The sequence below is a fragment of the Balaenoptera physalus genome (assembly GCF_965194825.1).
Source record: "Balaenoptera physalus genome assembly, chromosome: 1".
Taxonomy (NCBI): domain Eukaryota; kingdom Metazoa; phylum Chordata; class Mammalia; order Artiodactyla; family Balaenopteridae; genus Balaenoptera; species Balaenoptera physalus.
The window spans coordinates 167,002,450-167,024,899 of NC_138882.1; the positions used below are offsets into that span (position 1 = coordinate 167,002,450).

The 22,450-nt window shown below is 53.3% G+C and overlaps 1 protein-coding gene across 5 annotated transcripts; it reads left to right on the forward strand.

Moving 5' to 3' along the window:
- The first annotated feature begins 1,247 nt into the window (after positions 1-1,247).
- On the forward strand, positions 1,248-22,439 carry CSF3R (colony stimulating factor 3 receptor). Of its 5 annotated transcripts, none has more exons than XM_082421922.1 (17): positions 1,248-7,045; positions 8,277-8,331; positions 10,256-10,339; positions 12,577-12,873; positions 13,803-13,926; positions 14,082-14,269; positions 15,073-15,242; positions 15,357-15,510; positions 15,603-15,682; positions 16,077-16,290; positions 17,172-17,360; positions 17,760-17,861; positions 18,474-18,620; positions 18,731-18,871; positions 19,115-19,208; positions 19,455-19,536; positions 19,921-22,439. In XM_082421922.1, the coding sequence occupies exons 3-17, from the start codon at positions 10,276-10,278 to the stop codon at positions 20,398-20,400; spliced, it is 2,526 nt and encodes an 841-aa protein (XP_082278048.1). In that variant the 5' UTR covers positions 1,248-7,045; positions 8,277-8,331; positions 10,256-10,275; the 3' UTR covers positions 20,401-22,439. The 5 variants fall into 5 exon arrangements, with proteins under 5 accessions (XP_082278048.1, XP_082278051.1, XP_082278052.1 ...); XM_082421925.1 differs by having other exon boundaries at positions 19,458-19,536; XM_082421926.1 differs by lacking the exon at positions 18,474-18,620.
- Positions 22,440-22,450: the final 11 nt, after the last annotated feature.

The following is a 22,450-nucleotide window of genomic DNA, read 5'->3' on the forward strand; positions in this document are numbered from 1 at the left end:
CACGTCTGGATGCAATCCTGGGATCAAGAGGAAATCCCACCATATTCCTGGCCCCTGTCGTACCTGGAGCTTGGGAGAAGGAGCTGCCTCCTTTCATAAGGGCCACAGGGAGGTAGTGTGGGAGGGATGGGAGGTGGGCAGAGGTTCTGTGAAGAGTCTAAGGGTGTGGAAGTTTTGCTTCTACAAAAATATTTGCTGGATTGATGAGCGGGTGGGCAGATGGGTGAATGAGTGGGTGGGTGTGATGGATAGATGGTGGATGGATGGATGAGGGGGTGGATAGATGAGTGAGGGGGTAGATAAATGAGTGAGCGGATAGATAGATGGATGGATGGATGGACCAGTGAGTGAGAGGATGAATGGAAAGAAGAGTGAGATGGTGGGACGTGCGTGGTGGTGGCGGGGGGATGTGAATAAATAAGTGAATGAATTGAATGACCTGGACATTTCAGGAAACATAGCAGAACAGCCTGGGAGATCAGAGAGCTGACAGAGCTAATAGGCCAGGCCTTGCCCCAGGAGTCTACACCACTCATTAGAACAGCTATAACCACAGGAGGTTGCAAAAGCCACCATCCTTCTACTCCCTGGGGGCCCCCAGCCCAAAGGCTCACCCAGGGGCAAAAGCCCCCATCTGTGGCCCCGGAGTCTACACTGGAGGGACAGAGGACACAGGAGTAAGGGAACAGACTGGCTACATCTGATGACCCCTCTTCCCTCTCAGGATCCAGGCCAGGTACCCCAGGAAGCAGCAGAAGAATGCAGACCCTAGGTTCTCATCACAGAAGTTATGGACCTGCCTTCACCTCTCTCTTGCCTTAACCATGTTATTTGACTTCTCCTGGCTACTCCTCCTGGCAAGATTTTGAGGAAAAATGTCCTTGTCTTCTCCCTTCCACCTGCCCACCCCAATGCATGGGGACATGAACCAGCCGCCTGTATCCAGCTACCTCATTTAAGGAAGCCCACGATCAGGGCAGAAGCTGGACCTGCCTGGGGACTCTCTGCCAGCCACAGGGTTGCAGAACAGATAGGTTTCCTCCAAGCCAAGATAAGCATCTGAGCTTTATCTCACCTCAGCCTCTGATTCCACCACCACCACCAGGACCATACCCCCCACCCAGACACATCATGGCAGGCCAAGGCCGGGAGAGCAGAGATAAGGCCCTCCTGGCCAGCAGACCACAAGCGGCAGATGGGGCCGGGGAGGGAGGGGGCGTCTTCCCTTTTGCCCACCCGAAGCTAGAATTCTGCTTCCTTCCCTAGAAGCAGACCCTCCAGGAGAGCATCTGGGCAACGATCGCAGCCTCTTCGCAGGTTGGGGCCCTGCATACGGCCCTCCAGCATTCAGCATTGATTACGTCCTAATTGATTTATCTGTCATTTGGGCCGCCAATCAAAGGCAGAAAATCCTGCCAATCTGAGCACCAGGGAAGCAGGAGAGTGCAGTATGGTCTGCCACTGGGTGGAAAAGACTCTTCCAGATCCCTTGGCAGGTAAACTGATGGCCACTGATGATCCCTCTGGCCTGAAGACCCAGGTCCAACATCCAAACTGCTCAGCACCCTTTCACAGACACCTCCTCCATGCCAGGCCCATGCTGGATACTGGGGTCACTGATCCAGTCCCGGGCTTCACAGGGCACCTGGGAACCTGGATGAGCAGCACCTAACCCAGCCTGGGAAATCCAGGGAGGCTTCACAGAGGAGGTGACATTTCAGCTGGATTTTAAAGGATGAAAGGGATTTCTTCAGACACAAAAATAAGGGGGATGGACATTCTGAGCAGAGGGAAGAGTGTTGGAAAGCCCTGGAGCCTCAAAAAAGCAGCACATGATTGGACAGTGATGGTAAGTGGAATGGCTGGGGTTTCAGGCCCCTAAGGGGAGGAGGAGGTTGGGAAAGGGAGTATGAAGAGATGAGGCTCCAGCATCGGGGAGGATTAGGGGCTGGCGACGAAGGGACTCAAAGGCCATGAGGATGACTTGGAACTTTATCCCATGGGCAGCGAGGAACCAATGGAGGGTTTTCAGTTGGTCAGTGACATGCTGGGACTTGTGTTTTGGAAGAAGTCCTCCAGCTGAGTATAAGAAGGGTGGTATCCCAGGAACGAAGGCAGGGAGACCAGGAGGAAGTCATTGCCATCATTCTGAAGAGTAATGATGGTGGCCTGACTCTTGCCACGGCAGTGAGGTGGGAGAGAAGGGGCAGAACCCACAGGAAAGGGCGACAGGCCAGACGTGGGGCGTAAGGAGGAGGGAGGAGTCCAGGCCGAGTCCAGGTTTCCAGATGCCTGGACAGAAAAGCAGGTTTTCAGGAGAAAAAGTGGAGGAGCTCAGGTGGGGGCATGTTTAGTTGGGGCATCTGTGGAGTATCAGGGGGAGATGGGGGTCCGAGAGGCAGGACCGTGAGATGCTGCCCAAGGTGGTGCAGAGTCAATGTCATCTCCAGGTCTAGGATGCAGCCCTGACCCCACCACCATCTCCCACCATTCCCAGGCGCGTGCTGCCTCTTCCTACCTCTTTAACAGCCTTCATACACACCCTTCCTATTCCAGCCTCCATGCCTTTGTTCTTGCTGTTCCGCTGCCCTGAATACCCTTCCCTCCTCTGTACAAATCCCACTCATCCCTTAAGTTCCAGCTGGAGTTCCACCACAACCCAGGGGCTGGAGAAAAGATCCAGGGTCAGAGGTGGGGTGGGGGTCGAAAGAGAGGTAGTGAGTGTGGCAGAAAATGCAGAGACCTGATTTAGAGCCCAGCTCTGCAGAGAGCTGGCTGTGTGACATGGGGCTGGTCACTTTCCCTCTCTGGGCCTCAGTTTCCTAACCTTTCAGAGGAGAATAAGGAAAAGTCCTTGCCCTCAGGGAGCTCAGAGTCTAGAAAGGGCCATAAAGTAAAACATGACCTGTGAATTTCGAGGTCTATCAAATGCCCAGAGTATGCAAATGAAGGAAAAGTTTATGGAGAAAGACTTAGTGGCATTTTCTCTCAGCCTTGAAGAATGGGTAAATTTCAACAAGTAGAGATGGAGGTGGAGGAGGGCACTCCAAGCAGGGAGGACAGCCTGAGCCAAGGCTGGGAGGCAGAAAGTTCAGGGTGTGTTCAAGGAAGAATGAGTGTCCAGATTCTGGTTCCTTCTGAGTCAACAGCTCAGGCGCTTTTTGTAAGCGGGCAGCCCAAGCTGGGCAGCCTCCAGTAAACACCTGTTTGCACAATCGAGGTCACACACGGGGGCGTGTTTGCACAATGACCTGTTTGCACAATCTCAGCCGACTGCTGTATTCCAGCCAAACCAGCCCCTGGCGGAGGAGCAGAGCCTCCGCCTCTGGACACTCACCCTGGCTGGCCCACCTGGCCTCTGCCCGCAGAAACAAAAACCACCCCACCCGCAGTAGGGCTGCCGAGCATGGGGTTCCCCATCCACTGCAGAACCCCCAGACTGGGATTTCCAGTCCCCAGAGGCCACCCAGTCTGAGGAAGGAGGGGGCGGGGCAGGAGAGCTGGAGGAGGAAGTATCCACAAAGCGGACACTAGGTGTGAGGGAGGGGTTGACTTCACAGCTGTCTCCTGCTTGCCAGCTCACCAGAGTAAACATTTATTGAGCATTTACTGTGAGCCTGGCTCTGTCCCATGAGCCTCACACGCATTAGTTCACTGATTTCTCTCAAGGATCCCCTGAAGTAAATACTAACATTATCCCCATTTTAAAGATGATGAAACGGAGGCTCAGAGAGGTCAAACAACTTGCCCAGGGCCACACGGCATTAAGTGGGAAGTCGAAGCAGTCTACTCCTCAACCTCTGCTCTTAGCCTCTCTATCTGCTAATGCTTCTTACCTAAGGAAAGTTTTTCCTTAAGTCTAATTTTCATTTCAGCTGCGGCAGCTCCACTGCCTGGTGCAGGTCCTCAGTGGAGAATGGAGCACAGATGAGATCAGTAGAGTCTTGCTCTGACATACTGAACTCTGCAGAGCAGAAAGAAAGGAATTTTCTTGAACACCTACCACGTGCTTGTTACCATGCTAGGCTCCGTACCTCCCATAGCTCATTTAATCCTCACAAAACCCCTGGGAGGAGTTATTACCCCTGTGGCAGGTAAGGAAACTGAGGCTTGGAGAGGGTAAACAGCTTCTCCAAAGTCTGCAGTCCAGTAGATCTGCACTGAGAATTCTGGGTGCCCTGTGTTGAGGTTGCAGGCAGAGAAGAGAATGTGGTCTCTGCCCTCAAGGAGCGCACAGTCTAATGAAGGAAGCAGACAGCCAACAGCCGCTGCAGCATTACAGCATCACCAAGGAGGGAGGGCACCCGACCCAGCCCGGAGAGATGCTCAGGGCAGGCAAGGTGCCCAAGCGGGGGCAGGGCCAGGACTTGGCCAGCCGGAGGTGACAGGGGCTCAGCCCCCGAGGGAGGCAGCAATGTGTCCAGGTGAGGGGTGGGGAGACCTGACAAAGGCAGAGAGAGGAGATGAATTTCTGAGTTCTTGATAAGCCTGAGAGCTCCATCAAGGCAGAAACTAAGGCTGCTTTTGCTCACCATCATGGCCCTGCAACCTACTTGAGGAACAAGTTTTCTGAATGTTGAACAAAAGCCCCATTCTCCTTCATTAGGAACTGACTGGATGTGACAGTGTGGGGGAGGGGTGTGAAGAATGACTCCTGGGTCCCTGGGTTGGGGGACTTGGGGGTGATATAATTTACCAAGATGAGGCTTGCAGGGACTGGGGACAGGTTTGGTGAAGTGGAGGGAAGATGCATCCATTCAATCGTTCACTCAACGAATATTATGTATTGAGGGCTCCCTATGTGACAGACAGTGTTGAAGACCCTGGAGATAAAGTTGGTTTTGTTTTTGTTTTTTAATTTTATTTATTTTTTTATTTTTTTATTTTTTGGCTGCGTTGGGTCTTCGTTGCTGCACGTGGGCTTTCTCTAGTTGCGGTGAACAGGAGCTACTCTTCGTCACGGTGTGCGGGTTTCTCATTGCAGTGGCTTCTCTTGTTGTGGAGCACAGGCTCTAGGCACGCAGGCTCAGTAGTTGTGGCTTGCGGGCTCTAGAACGCAGCCTCAGTATTTGTGGCTTGCGGGCTCTAGAGCGCAGGCTCAGTAGTTGTGGCGCACGGGCTTAGTTGCTCTGTGGCATGTGGGATCTTCCCGAACCAGGGCTCGAACCTGTGTCCCCTGCATTGGCAGGCGGATTCTTAACCACTGCACCACCAAAGAAGTCCCTGGAGATAAAGTTCTAAACAAAACAGACTAAAACACTTGCCCTCATGGAGCTTCCATTCTAGTGGGAGGTGGGGCTGGGGGCAGCCAGTGTCAGATGGTGAAAAGGGTAATATTAGGGGGGAAAGAGAGCTAGAGAGTGAGGGGTGGTTGCAATTTTTTTAAAGGGTGGTCAGAGAAAGCCTCAATGAGAAAGTGACATTTGAGCAAAAAACCCAAAGAAGGGGAGGGAGTGACCCATAGAGTGATTTGGGGGAAAAGAGTCCAGGCAGAGGAAACAGCAAGTGCAAAGGCCCAGAGGCAGGAGGGAGCCTAACAAGTCCAAGAAATAACAAGGCAACAGAGTGGCTAGAGCACAGCAGCAAGGGGGAGAGTAATCACAGGAGAGGGGCCAGGGAGGGAACGGGCCCCGGGTTGAGCAGGGCTTTGTAGGTCATTGAAAGGGCTTTGACTTTGAGTGAGATGAGAGCCCTTGGGAGTTTGGGGCAGAGGATGACATGAATTGACTTCTGTTTGATCAGTACCACACTGGCTGCTGAAGGAACAATAGACAGGTCGGGGGGATGAGGATGAATGGAAGTGGGAGACCAGGGAGGGGGCCACTGCAACGATCCAGGTAAGAGAAAGGATGGCTTAGAGCTGGCTGGTATTGGATTAAGTGATATTTATATTTTCCAATTTTTCATCAGGAAAATATCCAAACATATGGCCAAGTTGAACTTTACAGTGAATACCTATCTACCCAGGATTCTGGTTATATTTTGAAAGAGGAGTCAGTGGGATTTGTTGAGCATGTGAGGCTTCTGGGACACCTCGGGGAGGTTGCTGCAGACAGTTGGATATTTCGTACTGGAACAAGAACTGGAGCCCAGGTCTGCCCCATCACAACAGACTCAGAAACCCACTTTCTCTAAAAAGGATCGTATGTTATAGACACTCTGCTAGTCTGTTGGTACCTAATCTTTATTGCATCATAAACCCAATAAACTGTGAACAGTCTGAACCCTCTTTAGAAAAATGCACAGAAAATTTTTTGTAAACAATTGCAGAGGAATTGTGAAAGACATAAAATGTAGTCTGTTTCACTCAATGAAAAAATATTCAGTTTGGCAGAATCACTGTGAGTTGACATTACTAATCTCTAGTGAGCCTGTGAAGACCGGAGCCTCACAGGCAATCCCCTGCCTTGTCGCCAGAGTCCGCATTCCTCTGTGTGGCCTTTGGGCCACAGTAAGGAACATGCCATGCAGAGGGAGTCGGGAGGAAGGTACTGTGTAACAGAGTTCCCTGTAACCTGGAGGACGCCCCTCTGAATATTGGGAGGATCAGGGCCCCAAGTCTAGTGCTAAAAAGGGGCTTAGGGCCGAGCGAGCCTTCGAGCCAGGGTCTGTCTCCAGTTGATGTTCCCCCAGGGCAGCAGGGTGAGGGGGCATGGGAATGGCACCCAGGCGGGTTAGAGCCTGGGCCCTGCCGGCCTCCGAGCTTTGAGGTCAGGAAATCCGGAGGCAGAGGAGGGGGACAACGTTGCCACATCCCTCTGCCCCTTTAAGACCCCCAAGGCAGGAAGGCTGCCCGGGCCCCACCAGCTTCCCTCCTAGGCTCCTTCCTGGGAGGAAGGGGCTGCCCGTGCCAGCTTTGACAATGCAAGGGCGGGAAGGAGGCTGGGCAGGTGTTGCAATCCGCAGCCCCTGCGCCTGTCAGAGGCCGAGCCATTAACGACAGGGCTGGGGAGAGCAGCCAGGCTGTGGCTGTTTTCAGGAACTTGCCTTGAAGAGGAGAGCAGAGACCAGAGAGGCCAGGCGGGTGCCGGCCGCGGGCTCCAGCGTGAGTAGGGGAGCCCCAGGGAGGGCTGGGCCTTGGGCTCGAGGGGACCCTGGAGTCCCAGTTACGCTCCCCCAGCTCTGTCAAGGGTGTCCGTATGCAGGGGGCCTGGGAGCAGAGCTCCTGCCTTTAGGATTTGTCCCTTGGAACCAAGAGCCCCGGATGCTGAGTTACTTTTCCCAGGGTGCCCCTACTTTTCTTTGCATTGGGGAAGTCACAAACAGACAAATATCTCTTTGAGGACAGATCTGGGCTCAAGAAAGGGCTGGACTCAGGGAAGGGCGTACTCATTGTCTCTCTCTCTGAACCTATGTCTTAGCTGCTCCCGGGCTCCATCCCTGTCTATTTCACTCTCCATCTCTCTTTCCTCCTCAGCCCCTCTCTGGCTTGCCATGCCTCTGAGCTTCTCTCTGTCCGTCTCAGAGTCTCTCTGTGCCTCTCTTTTTGTCTCTCACGGTTCCCTTTGTCTCTTGAATCTTAAAATCTCGAGCATCTCTTGCTTCTCAGCCTCTGAGTGCCTCGGTCTCTGTGTATCAGCATTCTTGTCTCCGGCTCTTTTCTCTCTCCTGCCTCAGTCTTTATCTCTGTTGAGTCCCTCTCCATCGTTTTGGTCTGTGTATCTCACTTTCCTACTTTTTCTGCCTGTCTCTCTCTGTCTGAACCACATCTGGGAAGTCCTCTCCCTTTGTTCATTCCCAGCCTCCTCCTCCCCCCAACCCTCTTCCCATGGAAAGAATCTCCACGTGAAGGGGAGTAGAAAGAACAGGCGAGAGAGGGGTGTGAACTGGAGAAGGTTGAGTGTGATGGGAGGGAAAGGAGCGGAAAACAGAAAGGAGGGGGGGTGATGCAGTGACCCCAGGGGACAGCGTGGTGTGCTGGGACTCAGAGAGAGGCCAGAGAGTGAGCCGAGATGGCTGGAGCAAGAGGGGAGACTGGGGGGCCAAGGAGCAGGGGACTCAGAAATGGGGCTTTGAAATGTGGGGTGTGACACAGACAAAAGCAAGGTGGCAGTCCTAGGAGGCTGTGACCACGCAGCCTGTAAGCAGGGGAGGGAGGCACTAAACCATGCTGATTCCACGAGGCGGTGTCCCGCTTTATGGCGCGTGAAAATAACATGGTTATTGAGTACTTCCTCTATGCAGGCTCCGTATTAAGTGCTTTTATCACGGACCATCTCATTTCATCCTCACCACAACCCTGAGAAGTGGGTGCTATTGTTATCCCTCTTTCACAGATGGGGTAACTGAGGCTCGGAAAAGTGAAGTAACTTGTCCAAGGTCACCAAGCTGGTAAGTGGCGGAGCCGGGCTTCAGACCAGGTGGTCTGACTCAGGGCTGGGCCCCCAGAGAGTGAGACCATGCTCTACCTGGCCCCAGATCCCACTCAGCTGGGGTAGGGAGCACCCAGGGCTGCCGTGGGGGACCAGGGACTGATGCCAAACGTGCCAACCCTTGGCAACCCTGGGAAAGGATGCCTGGGCCCCTGGGGGTTTGGGGTTGCATTGCCCACTCTGGACAGGAACCAATGGAGAGGGATGAAGTGGTACTTCGCTGGGCAGGAGGGCTGGGATATGATCAAAAATACATGGAGATGGGCACCAGTGTCCCAAAATCTGGGCCAAGGAGGTTAAATCTTCCCCAACAAGTGGGCATGGTGGATAATCATACTGGCATGCTGTAAGAAGAAAGTTGCCAACCACTGATTGGTAGACTGGGGTGCTCTGAACAGTTGTGCAGGTTTCTCACTGCACAAAGCTGCCCAGCAAGCGCAGGTTGAAATTCAGCCTGTTCTCTAGTTGCCAGGTCCTAGTGTGGGGCTGCATTTGTCCAGAGGAAGGGGCGCTTTTTTCGTGATTTGCAAAAAGGTGACTTATGGGCTAGCATTCACCTGGTATCCTGATACTACAACACGTAAGGATAGACCAGGGGTTTAAGTAAGACCCAGGCAGGCAGGAATAGCCTTGGGTATCTGGGCATTTCTTATTCACACCTCTCTCTTGGAGGGAGAGAAAAGGGAGAGGAGTTTAATTCTTTCTGAGCACAGGGGATCAGCTGAGACACCACCTACATGTATGTGTTCATGTATGTACAGGCTGGTGATTCCCACTAACCTGCCACCAAGAGCGTCAATTAGTGCTGGAGGATCAGGTGTCTGGCCCCAAGACCCCAATGGGAGCAGAGTGGAAAGGCTGGAAGCCCACCCCAGCAGTAGAAACCTATGCATACTTTCTGAGACTAATGAACTAATTAGAGGGAACTAATGCTCCCTCCATCTGGGCACTGTCGCCATGACCACAGGATGCCTGGTCCCAGAAGGCCTCCAGAGGTCTGTGCCCAGAATTGGGGGTATCCTCCAGCCCACCTTCCCTTTAGCCATCTCTGCGGCAGCCGGCTTCCCGAGGTGTAACCTGTCCTCAGCTACTCTGTGGAGTTGTCCCTTTCTGCCAGGGAGCGTCTCTGACGCTCACCAGCGTCAGAGGAAAGGACTTTGAGCATGGCTCACCCAGGAGGACCTGTCTGGTACTCATGCATGTGCAACATGGACATGCCAGAGAATTAATACCCCAAGGGACAGCCCTTGACCAACGGGGGGCAGGAATTGGTGAATAAATGTTCCCATTCTCTCAGCCAGCCAAGGGATGAATTGTCCCTTGGGTGGACAGTTCTGAGGCGTGTTCTACATGGCTCCTTGGAAGGTTCCAGCGGGATTGAGCCCCAGTTGTCCATAAATGTGACTGGCTTGATGACGAACCCTTGTGTTGGCTTTCCCTCCTTGCCCATTTCATTCTCCCCACTCCCTCACTCTGTTCCTGAAATCTTCCCAAAATAAACTCCCTGCATGCAAGCCTTCATCTCAGGCTCTGCTTTGTGGGGGGCAACCCAGCTAAGACAGAACGGAAGTGGAGAAGAATACTGTTCCCTGTGGCTCCTTTCCCTGCTCTCTCCTGGAAGGCAAATAGAATCATAACAGCGGCTGTCACTTACAGAGTCGTCTCCTATGTGCCAGGCACTGCGTGAAGCCCTTGACTTGTATCATTTTGGGTCTTCCTCCCAAAAACCTATGCAGTATAGGCTGTTGTTACCTCCATTTTGCAATGAAACTAGTCTCAGAGAGATCAAGTAACCTGGCCGAAGCCACACTGTGGCAGAGCGAGGACTAAGCTCAGCTCTGACTGCAAAGCCCATGACCTTAACCATCGTCCTCTGCCTCCAGGTGAGCACCAAGCCGGCACTATGGCGGGGCTGGGAGCCTGGAACCTAGCGGGAGCTGCTCTGATCATCCTGCTGTTCCCCAGAAGTGAGTGTGGCCAGGAGCGAGGGCGCCTAGGGGAGAGGGGAGCACAGGGAGAGATGCTGGGGGTGGAGGAGGGAGGCCTTTCCCAGCACTGCCACAGTGCTCCTGGGATTCCCAGAGAATCCCGAAAGAATCAACTGGGCCACAGATGTGGGGTAGCCAGGTTCCCATGCATAGACCTCTGTAGGCAAACCACCACCTCTGAGGAAAAGTGAGAGGACCTGGGCTGGCCAGCCTGGAGAAGGTGGGGAAGACCCAGGTCTTGTCTGCAAATCTCTGCCGTGTTGTCAGAAGGAACCCCTGAGTCCTGTGCAGCCTTCATGGGCAGCAAAGGGATCAGGGTGGAAGCCGTAAGGAGGCAGCTTTAATCCTGAAATATAGAATCCCAGGGAATTCCCTGGCGGTCCAGTGGTTAGGACTCTACGCTTCCATTGCCGGGGGCACGGGTTTGATCCCTCGTCATGAAACTAAGATCCCGCATGCCACATGGCACGGCCAAAAAATAAATAAATAAAATAAAATAAAAAGAATCCCAGGCAGAGCTCTCCAGACTATGGAAACTCTATCTTGATAGGTGGAGAGCCTCCCATCTCTGGGGGTATGCAAGCCAAGGCACAGCAGGGGTCGGCAAACTTTGATGTAATGTTCAGCTTTGCAGGCCACATACAGTCTCTGTTGCATGTTCTTGTTTGTTTTTTGTTTGGTTTGGTTTTTAACCCTTCAGACATATAAAAAATGTTCTTAGCTGGCAGGCCATACAAAAACAGGCCATCCTAGCCCTGCTGTGGAGGACTCAGTATCAGGTGGAGTTTTGAAGTAAACAGTTGGCAAGTTTCCTTCTAGTCTGAAATTCTGAGTCTGTGGAGTAGTAGAAGCCTCCAAGAACTTGCTCTGTGACCCTAAACAAATTGCTCCTCCTCTTAAGGGCTCAGCATCCCCATCAGCAAAATGGGCTGAAGAACACCTGGGAGAGGAGAGAAGACATCGTGGGCAAACTGCAGTGCTTACTCGTTTATTCCATACGTATCCACCAAGGGCCTGCTCTGTGCTAGGTGCTGGGAATGCAGCAATGAGTGAAACAGCCAAGGTCTCTGGCCTCACAAAACCCATGGTCTAGTTTGGGGGACAAACAAGCAAATAATCACACGACTACATAATTATGAAGGATAATAAGAGCTTTGGGAATGTTCAAGGGGCTTGGCCTGGTCTGGTTGGTCAGAAACCGGTCTGGTTCCCCTCAAGACACCTAAACGTTAACCAGGTGAAGGAGGGGTGGGAGAGAAGAAAAGGAGCCCCTCCAAAAGGATCAGCAGGTACAAAGATCTGGAGATTGGAGGGAGCATGGTGTTTTCAAGAAATAGCAAGAAGGCCAGAGTGATGGGAGCTGGAAAAGGATGGTCTGAGCTGGAACCAGGAGGGTTAGGCAGGGGCCAGGCCACAAGGGCTGTGAGAAGAATCTGAGTCTTTATCCTAATCATGGCAGCAAATATTTACATTCCAGGCACTGTTCTAAGTGCCTTACACGTGTTCTCACATCTAATCCTTCCAATAAAACTAAGGTAGGGACTTTTTATCCCCATTTTACAGATGAGAAAACTGAGGCACAGAAAGTCTCAGTGACACATCAAGGTCACATAATTAATAAGCAATAGAACCAGGCTCTAAACCTAGGCAGTCTAGTTCCAACATCCATGCTCTTATCCATCATACCATACTGCCTTTCAGAGGAATAACGTGCCATTAAAGTGCTATGATCAAGATGGGGTAACAATCAGATTTGAAATCTGAAAAGATTGCAGTGGCTGTGGGGTTCCTATCATTCTAACCATTGTTTCACCACTGCTGGGGAGGGGACTAGTCTCCCATCTGGTGGTGTGCTGGGGTTGGCTTGCAAGCGCTGATTGTGTACATCTCTTCCCAGGTTCACATTCAGTGATGTCAAACTGGTAGCTTGAAATCAGCCACGGTGGGAATATTTACACCAGGGAAAGCAGCCCAGGCTACAAACCAGGATCTGTTTCTCTCTGTATAGCCAGCTGATAAACATTTACCCACACACCGCTATCTTGATCTCAACCCCAGAGCCTCTCACAGTCCCCATACACACCCTCCCCATTCCAGCGACACGTCTTGGGAGGTAAAGCATGAAGGTAAAGGCACAGAGTCTAGGGGTACTGAATCTAGGAGCCCAGCTCTGCCAGGCAGAGGAGTCACTTATGGCCCCTTCTCTTCCACCCCAGGCCTGGAGCAGTGCGGGCACATCAGCCTCTCAGCCCCCATCGTCCGCCTGGGGGATCCCATCACAGCCTCCTGCATCATCAGCCAGAACTGCAGCCACCTGGGCTCGGAATCGCACATTGTATGGAAGTTGGAAGCAGAGCTTCAGCCCGGGGAGAGGCAGCAGTACCTGCCGAATGGGACCCTGCAGTCCACCATCACCTTGCCCCACCTCAACCGCTCTCGGGCCCTTCTCTCCTGCTGCCTGCACTGGGGCAACAGCCTGCAGATCCTGGACCAGGCTGAGCTACAGGCAGGCTGTGAGTCCCTGCAGCCATCCACCCACTCTGCCTCCAATGCCCTCCTGCCAATACTAATAAGAACTATTCTTTCTTGAGCTCTTGCTCAATAAGCACTTTAAAGGCACAATATCATGTCATCTTCCCTACCAGTGGGTAGTGTTATTTAGCCCCATTTTGCAGATGAGGAAACTGAGGCTCGGGGAGGGTAAGTGACATGCTAAAGGTCACAAACTAATAAGGATGGAGCCAAGATTTATAACAGGCAGTGTGGCTCGAAAGCCAGTATAGTAACCACTACTCCATATGGCTGCCGAGTAAGACCAAGCCCCCAGCCATAGGAGGGTGTCTCCAGGGAGAACATTCTCTAATGAGCTGGGCTTGCTCCCAGCTTCTCCCCTACCCCAGTCTCAGCCTTCTATTCAAACTGAGAAGGATGGATTTGTGCCAAGCCAATGTATAACTAAAAACAAAGAAAGACCAAGGTTCTCATTTAAGAATCAACAACAGTGAAAGCTAACACTACAGAGCGCTCACTATATGCCAGGCACTGCTCTGAGCACTGTATACATAGTAAGTCACTCAGCCCTCACAAGAACCCTAGGGGGTAGGTATATTACCATTACCCCCATTTTTCAGATGAGGAAACTGAGGCACAGAGCCGTTAGGTGACTTCAAGATCACACAGCTAATGAATGGCAGAACCAGGATGAAAACCAGATGCTACACTGTTACTGTCAAAGGGGGCAGAGTTGAGAGGGTTGGAGACTCTGTGGTACTTATCCCTGTACGTGCCTGTAACTTAGCTTCCCCCAGGGCTGCCTCTCTGGGGTCACCCTGCATGGAGACAAGGGACTGACCCAGGGCAAGGAAACGAGGCCAAGTGGTCCCAGTAGGAGCTTTCTGAGTGGTCTTACCTGAAGCCCTCACTCTCCCCACCCCATACACAGACCCTCCCGCCACACCCCACAACCTGTCCTGCCTCATGAACCTCACAACCAACAGCCTCACCTGCCAGTGGGAGCCAGGCCCCAACACCCATCTGTCCACGAACTTCACCCTGAAGAGCTTCAAGTGAGTAAGGGTCTCTACACCAGCCCCCGTTCCTTTGGGTCCTGGGACAGAGCATGGGTAGGACTGTAGGGGTGGGGAGCCAGAGGCAAAGATGGGAGCAGAAAGGAGCCTCGCTTTCTTCCGCCGCTTGACACCCAAGCCTGGCTTGTTGGCAGGAGCCGGGGCAACTGCCAGAGCCAGGAGGACCCCATCCCCGACTGCGTGCCTGAGGACGGGCAGAGCCACTGCTCCATCCCCCGCAAACACCTACAGCTGTACCAGAATACGGGCATCTGGGTGCAGGCCAAGAACGCGCTGGGAACCAGCGTGTCCCCGAAGCTGTGCCTTGTCCCCATGGACGTCGGTGGGTGACACTGAGTGTGGGGGAGGGGAGCGACCCCACCATGGGCAGACACAGAGAGGCACGGGGAGGGAAACACAGACCCAGCGGCAGACAATGAGACGCTAGAAGACCTAGAGGTGGAGGAAGAGGAGAGAGAAAAACAAAGTGGATGCAGTCGTAGACAGAGCTATGGAGACCCAGACAAGGACGTGGAAGAAACACAGAGGCAAAGAGATACACTCATTAATTCTTTCAGCAAATTTCTTGACGTGCCCACTCTGCGCTAGGCACTGTTCTAGGTGCTGGGGATATGGCAGTAAACAAAACGGCAAAAATCTTGCCCCTGAAATGTTACATTCCAGTGGGCAAAATAAACAAAATAGAATGTCGGGTAATGGCAAGCATGATGAGGAAATTGAGCAGGGGGACGCGATGGGGAGAGGGGGCTATTGCTATTTCAGGAAGGTGGTCAGGGAAGGCCTCACTGAGAAGGTGACATTTGAGAAGATCCTTGGAGGAAATGAGGGAGCAAGTCACTGGATATCCGGAAGGTAAGTGCTTCAGGCAGAGAGAACAACCAGTGCAAAGGCCCTGGGGCAAGAGTATGAAACAGAGAGAGAAACAGACACGTATACAGAGACAGACCTGCAGAAACAGGATGACACAGAGATGAAGAGACACAGAGAGAGACAGAAAGACACACAGATCCCATAAATGGAGACCCAGAGAAGAAATGGAACCACAGACAGGGAGACAAGTGGAAGCTAGGATAGAGCCCAACAGGACTGATCAGAGAAAGGGTCTGACGACCCCTCTCTTGGCAGTGAAACTGGAGCCCCCCACACTGTGGGCCCTGGGGCCCAGCCCTGAGGTGGCCCCGCCCCAGCCAGGCTGCCTGAGGTTGCGCTGGGAGACCTGGAAGCCAAGCCTACACATAGATCAGAAGTGTGAGCTGCGCCACCAGCCTCGGCTTGGAGAAGCCAGCTGGGACCTGGTGAGGCGGAGGGCAACCTCAGGAGTCTGGGGTGGGGCTGGCTGAGGGCAGGGTAAGTTGAGCTGGCACCGAAGGGCACAGAGATCCAGGCTCAGAGCCACGCCCCCCCACCAGGTGGGCGCCCTGCCCTCCAGGACCCTCCAGTATGAGCTATGCGGGCTCCTCCCATCCACAGCCTACGCCCTGCAGATGCGCTGCACCCGCTGGCGTCTGCCTGGCCACTGGAGCAACTGGAGCCCCAGCCTGGAGCTGACCACCACACAACGGGGTAAGTGGGTGGTGACAGGCTGGGAGCAGCCATCAGGACCCAGTCTGGCCTCCAGGGCCCTCCCTGACCCTCTCTTTCTGCTCTATCCACAGCCCCCATTGTCAGACTGGACACATGGTGGCGGCAGAGGCAGCTGGACCCCAGGACGGTGGACGTGCAGCTGTTCTGGCAGGTAACCCCCTCTGAAGGCCATCCCTCCATCTCTTTCAACCCAAACAGACCCCTGCAAGCTGGGGCTCAGGACTCCAACAGGTCTGGGAGGCTTGGATGCATTTGTAGGTGATTTGCATGAACTTTTCATGTGCCTAGGAAGCTGGGTACCGCCCTTCTGGAGAGACTACAGTGGAGGACTCATCTAGTTTGGTGCCTGCTGCATACACCGACTTGCTTTTTCCTTCCCTCCCTCCTAGGACCTGGCACAGAGGGAAGAAGGGAGAGAGGGAGGAGGGCTGGCTCCCAGCCTGGGGGGCTCAGTTCTTGGGACATGGCCACCCCATCTAGAAGCTCTCCCCCACTCCAGATGAGCTGGGCATCCCCTTATCTTTTCCCCCCTATGCCCACTGCAGCCAGTGCCCCTGGAGGAAGACAGCGGGCAGATCCAAGGGTACCTGGTCTCCTGGAGACCCTCAGACCAGGCTGGGGCAGACCCAATGCTCTGCAACACCACGGAGCTAAACTGTACCTTCCAACTGCCTTCAGAAGCTCGGGAGGTGATCCTTGAGGCCTATAACACAGCTGGGACCTCTCATCCCACCCCAGTGGTCTTCTTGGAGAGCGGAGGTAAAGGGGGCCAGCAGCTAGTAGAGCATGATGGTTAAGCATGTAAATTCGGAGGCTAGACTGCCTGGGTTCAAATCTAGCCCTGTCACTTGCTAGCAATGTGATCTGGGCAAGTTACTTACCCTCCCTGGCCTCAGTTTACTCATCTAGCAAATGGAGATGATACAGTGTCTAACTCAAAGCATCACTGTGAAGATTACGAGTTAAGACATGTGCCTGGCACAAAGTAACTGTTCCATATATGTTAGCTATTATTATTATCATTAGCCAGAACCAGGTTAAGCCGGTGGTGGTGCCTACACACACACAGTCTATTCTGCCAAGGAAATGGGAAAGAAAGCCCTAAGTTTTTCCAGCTAGAACACAGTCCCTGAGTTAACTGCTCATTCTCAGGGGATCAGCCACTACCAACCCCAGGTGCCCCTGAACATGGGTCCTCATGAAGTGAGACTCACAATAACAATAGCTAATATTCCCATTTCCCAGCCATGTGACCCTAGGCAAGTTACTTACCCTCCCTGTCTCAGTTTTCTCATTGCTAAGATGGGGACCGTAGTTGTGCCCCACAATGGGACTGTTAGCAGACTCCGTGAATTAATGCATACCGAGACCCACACAGCGTTAGCTTTCATCATCACCAAGCACAACTCCATGCCAGGCCTGTTTCATGTACCACCTCATTTAATCTGCACCATGACCCTACGAGGTAGAAACTTTTATCATCGTTTCCACCTTACAGATGAGGAAACTGAGGCTCAGATGTTGACTTACCCAAGGTCACCCAGCTTGTAAGTAGCAAAGGCCAGATTGAACCCAGGCATCTGGCTCCAGGGCCTGCATTCTTTTCATCTTCATGTCATCGTCTCCTACTCTGTCTCCAGGCCCACCCCTGGGCAGACTCCACACCATGGCTCGAGACCCTCACAGCCTCTGGGTGGGCTGGGAGCCCCCCAGCCCTCAGCCTCGGGGCTATGTCATTGAGTGGGGCCTCGGTCCCCCCAGCCCCAGCGGCAGCCCTAAGACCTGGAGGATGGAGCATAATGGAAGCATTGCAGGGACCCTGCTGCAGGGTGAGGCAGGCCTGGGGGCTGGGCAGGTGGGCAGGGCCCGGGAGAGGGGGGGACATTTTACCTGCCTGACAGTAGGAAAGGGGCGAGCTGAACCACCCTAAAGAAGCAGATTCCCCAGTCTTTCCTGTCCTTTCACTGTTCTCATCTCACATCCTCAGAATCAGGAAGTCCCTCCTGCAGTCTAACTGGATCCTCTGTTTCCAGCCCTGACTCTGCCACCTTCCTAGCTCTCTCTTCCACTCTTTGCCCCTTACCCGCACCAAATGGTCTGAAGAAGAGACTGCAGAGGCCAGCCCTGCAGAATGAGGTCCAGGTTATCCCTGAAGTCTGAGGTTAGCCCCCGACCATCATCAGAGGCTAGCCCCTAACCAGGGTGCCGACCCTATTTTCTCTCTACAGAGAACATCAGGCCCTTTCAGCTCTACGAGATCACTGTGACCCCCCTGTACCAGGACACCAAAGGACCCTCCCAGCACATCTATGCCTACTCCCAAGAGATGGGTTCGTCAGCCACCAAGCCTTTTCTCAGAATCCCCTCCTCTCTCTCAAGGCCTGTCTAGGCCCCCAAAATCAGGAATACGAGGGAACATTTTCTTCCTCCCCTACCTCTGGCCCAGAAGAGGGTCTCTCCCAATCCTAAGGTTACCTCTGGCTTACACTGGACCCCTGTAGCTGGAAAGAAGTCAGGTGGTGGAGTAATAGAAATTGGGCAGTGAACACGGCAGAATTCAGGGAGCAAGTTTGGCAAAAACTGATCAGGTGTCACGTGTGATAAAAATTAAACTGAGGACCTGGCATAAACTTAGAGAGTCAGTGGCAGAAATCAAATAATGAACCAGACAAAATCAGGCCTGGCAGAAATCAGGTAGCGAGGCTTTGGAGTCAAAGAAGAGCAGGTTCAAATCCCAGCTCCACCACTTATTAGCAGTCGGTGGGATGCAGGGAAAGTTCCTGGGAAAATGAGGCTTGGACATGAGTCCCCCTGGACTCTCTTCTATCACCCACCCCCACAAAGTGTCCCAGTTCTGGGGTCTGGGGATCCACAACAAGTCCAACTGGGCTCTCCCCGCCGCCCCGCTCCCTGTCAGCCCCTGTACCTCTCTCTTCCGGCAGCCCCCTCCCATGGCCCAGAGCTGCATCTAAGGCACATTGGCAAGACTTGGGCCCAGTTGGAGTGGGTACCCGAGGCCCCTGAGCTGGGGAAGAGCCCCCTTACCCACTACACTATCTTCTGGACCAATGCTCAGGACCAGTCCTTCTGTGAGTCTATCCTCAGTGCCCCACAGCCCCAGAAGGCCAGGGAGGGCGGGTTCAGAAGCCCTGGGGAGGCTCAGCAGCCAGCCCAGACTCACCATTCTCCTCTCCTCCAGACACTGTCCTGAACGCCTCCTCCCATAGCTTTGTCCTCCGTGGCCTGGAGCCTTCCACCTTGTACCATGTCCACCTCATGGCTGCCAGCCAGGCGTGGGCCACCAACAGTACAAGCCTCACCCTGATGACCTTGGCCCTAGGTAAGGGGAGAAGGGGGCTGGCAGGACAAGGCTGTTGGGAGGGTGCCTCATCCAAAGGATCTCATTTTGAAAGTAGATAAGCCTTGCATGGATCCCCTGATTTGAGGGAGGAGACCCAGCCCTGCCCTTGGATCCCAGTGTGAGGCAGGAGACCCAGCCCAGCCCTTGGATCCCAGTCTGAAGGAGGAGACCCAGCCTTACCTACGTGCACTCTTGCCTCTTCTGGCTTTCCCCTCACTCTAGAGGAGTCTGAGCTGCACATCCTCCTGGGCCTCTTCGGCCTCCTGGTCTTGCTCATCTGCCTCTGTGGGGCTGCCCAGCTCTGCTGCAGACCCAGGTGAGTCCTTCTGAGAGACCTGACACCCAACGAACCCTGCGTACAGGGAAGTGCAGGCCTGAGTGAGCCAGTCTAGGCTCCTCTCAGCCTTGCCAGGCCTCAGGACCCAGGTCTGGGAGTCAGGCCCTCCACCTTCTCCTCTCTACATGAAGGGGTCGTCCCTTCAGCTGCTGGGAGTAGGTGGGAGAAAGGATGGAAAGATGGGAGGGCATGCCTGACCTAGCCTTCACCCGCCCCCTTCTCCAGCAGGAAGAATCCCCTCTGGCCAAGTGTTCCAGACCCAGCCCACAGCAGCCTGGGTTCCTGGGTGCCTACCATCACAACGGAGGTGAGAACACCGGAGGGAAAGGGAAATGGGGCTGGGGGTTAGGCTCCCACCCCAGCCTCAAAGTGACGGGGTACCCCTCTGAGGATGAGTACTCGGGCCTTCCCATCACTTCACCTCTTTGGAGCAAAGCAGACCTGAGTGCGAATCCCTGCTCTACCCATTCAAAGCCTCAGTCACCTCACTGTGAAATGGGACTAATCCCACGCAGAAGCGCTGGGGAGATTCACCAGACTAAGTCTGAACAGCACATAACACGTGTCAGGAACACATGAGATGCTTTGCATCCTTTGAGTAACCCTTTGAGTTTCAGCAAAGAGCAGCAGGAAGTGGCTGGGGCAGATATCTGAAATGAACCAGGCTCTCGCCCCACATCTTTACGTCCAGGATACCTTCCAGCTGCCCAGCCTTCGGGACTCCAGCATGCCGCCCATCACCAAGATCACGGTGCTGGAGGAGGAAGAGAAGAAGCCAGGACCCTGGGAGTCCAATGACAGCTCAGGGACCTGTGGCCTCCCCAGCCTGGTCCAGGCCTATGTGCTCCAGGGGGACCCAAGAGTACCTTGTACCCAGCCCCAGCCCCAGTCTGGCACCAGTGACCAGGTCCTTTACGTGCAGGTGCTGGGCAGCCCCACAGGCCGAGGGCCTGGGCACTACCTCCGCTGCGACTCCACTCAGCCTCTCTTGGGGGGCCTCACCCCCAGCCCCAAGTCCTATGAGAACCTCTGGTTCCAGACCAGCCCCCTGGGGACCCCAGAGCCCCTAGTCCCAAACCCAGAGGATGACTGTATCTTTGAGCCACTGCTTGACTTCCCTCTCCTGCAGGGGCTCCGGGTCAGTGGGGTGGAAGGTCTTGGGGGCTTCTAGGGCTTCCTAGAACTCCCCACCTGGGCCTGCTTCTTGATAAGCCTGGGCTATCCAGAGAAGAGGAGGTCAGTAAGCCCTTCACTAAAAAACCCCCAGCCCCAGGAAAGGCAGAAAGGCTCCCAGTCTCCCCCTATCTCTGGCCCCTAGCATCCCTCCCCCATCCCCCCAATTTCCATGGGCTGGGCCTCCCACTTCAAAGGCCAGAGAATGCTTTTTCAAGCCCTGCCCACTAGGCTTTTGTACTTGTTTCCTATAATTTCAGTCTCTTAAACTGGTTTATGGTCTGATTTGGTTTGGCCTGGTTTTGAGAAACTCTTGAGTGTGCCTGAATCTCTGTTCTTTTTCTTTTCAGAGCCCTAGAAATCGGGGGGAGGGGGGTTACTCCTTAGAATCATTCATTTATTTATTCTTTCCTTAATTCCTTCATTCAGCCAGCCCTCACCTAGCATCTAGGCCCTGTGCTGGCAGCGGGGGTTCCAAAATGACTAGGCTCAGTCCATCCTCAATGAGTTCCCATTCTAGGAACTTCCCTGGCGGTCCAGTGGTTGGGACACCGCGCTTCCACTGCAGGGGGCACAGGTTCGATCCCTGGTGGGGGAAGTAAGATCCCGCATGCTGCACAGCGAGGCCAGAAAAAAAAAAAAGAGTTCCCATTCTAGTGATGGAGACTTGAGAAATGACCATTAGGGTATGGTGGCCAGGGTTACCGAGGGAGTCACAGAGAACTGTGGGACATGGGGAACAGACCTCAGAAAAGAGTAACCCCTGTTGCAGAAATGTAATTAAAAACAAAATCTCCTGCCAACATAGAAAACCTCTCCACAAGGGTAGAAGAGGAAGAAAACTTTTTTTTAATTGGATGAGAATTAAACCAGAATGTCACAGGCAATCAGCTCCAGAGTTTGCAAAGATGAAGAGAAATTGTATCTGTTTACACAGCCAAGCGGATACAACTCATTGCATACATTTTCTCAAGATAATCACTAGTCCTCAAGCAAGAGGATGTGACAGCACTATTTGTCACACAGGGGTCATCCTAAATTCAGCTGGGAAATGGGGTAGCCACCTGGGTTTGCTAATTGCCATTAACCAAAGGAAAAATAAATTTCTCATATCTTTATGAGAGGAGGGAGGTTTGCAACTTGGAGCTGGGCACCAGCTGAAGTTAGGCTCCCACCCTCCAGCAGAAACTGGGAGACAGGGGCTCTAACTTTCTTAATGATATTTCAAAGAGATGGCTCCCAGGTCCTTGAGAAACACATTCCTGGGTTGTAAAACTGGCAAGAGGCTTATTTAGCTTTTAAAAAGATTTACATACATCTCAAAAGGGCAGAGAAAGAACTCACAGTTACACGTATTCTAAAGTAAATGCTCTAAGAAAAGCAAGGGGGAGAAGAGTCTTTCCCTTTTTTGCACCGGGGAAAATTAAGATTTATTTTTCCTACTTTTAACTGGCATTTGTCCTTACACCCCCTCATTTCACAAGTATCAAAGCTGGTATTTCTTGAATACTTACTATATTCCGGGTGCTTTGCACACAACTGCCTCAGTTAATCCTCTAACAACCTAAAAGGTAGATACTGTTATTACCACTCCCATTTCATGGTTGAGTAAGCACACTGTGGCCCAGAAAGGTTGAGTGACTTGCACACAGAATCACACAGCCAGTAAACGGCTGAGCTAGGATTCCAGCCCAGGGCTGTCCAAAATCACCGACCTTAATCACCACGCTACAACACTGCCAGAGAAGAGGCTGAAACCTAGTTGTTCTTACAGGGGTCCATCCTGCACTCTGGAGGGAGAGGGGGTGGAAATACTAGGTTGAGGGAAGAAGACACGACAGGCCCCAGGGAAGCCCCCAAGATAATCGGGGCCCAAGGTCAGGAACATGGAGTAGGATTAAGGGCGGGAGGCATGCTCAAGAAAACGTGGCATCTTAGAGTTTATACAGCACCGCACGCCACTAACGATATCAGGCAACGACCAAGCTCCCTCAATCTCGCGCTACTGCTAACCAGACCTCTCCCCTCGACCCAACTTCGCGTCATCA

Excerpts from the sequence above, each read along its gene's own strand:
- CSF3R (XM_082421922.1), top strand. The coding sequence starts at position 10,276 with ATGGCGGGGCTGGGAGCCTGGAACCTAGCGGGAGCTGCTCTGATCATC. Across the intron at positions 10,340-12,576 it reads CATCCTGCTGTTCCCCAGAA|GCCTGGAGCAGTGCGGGCAC; the intron begins GTGAGTGTGGCC and ends CTTCCACCCCAG. Across the intron at positions 18,872-19,114 it reads CCTGATGACCTTGGCCCTAG|AGGAGTCTGAGCTGCACATC; the intron begins GTAAGGGGAGAA and ends CCCTCACTCTAG.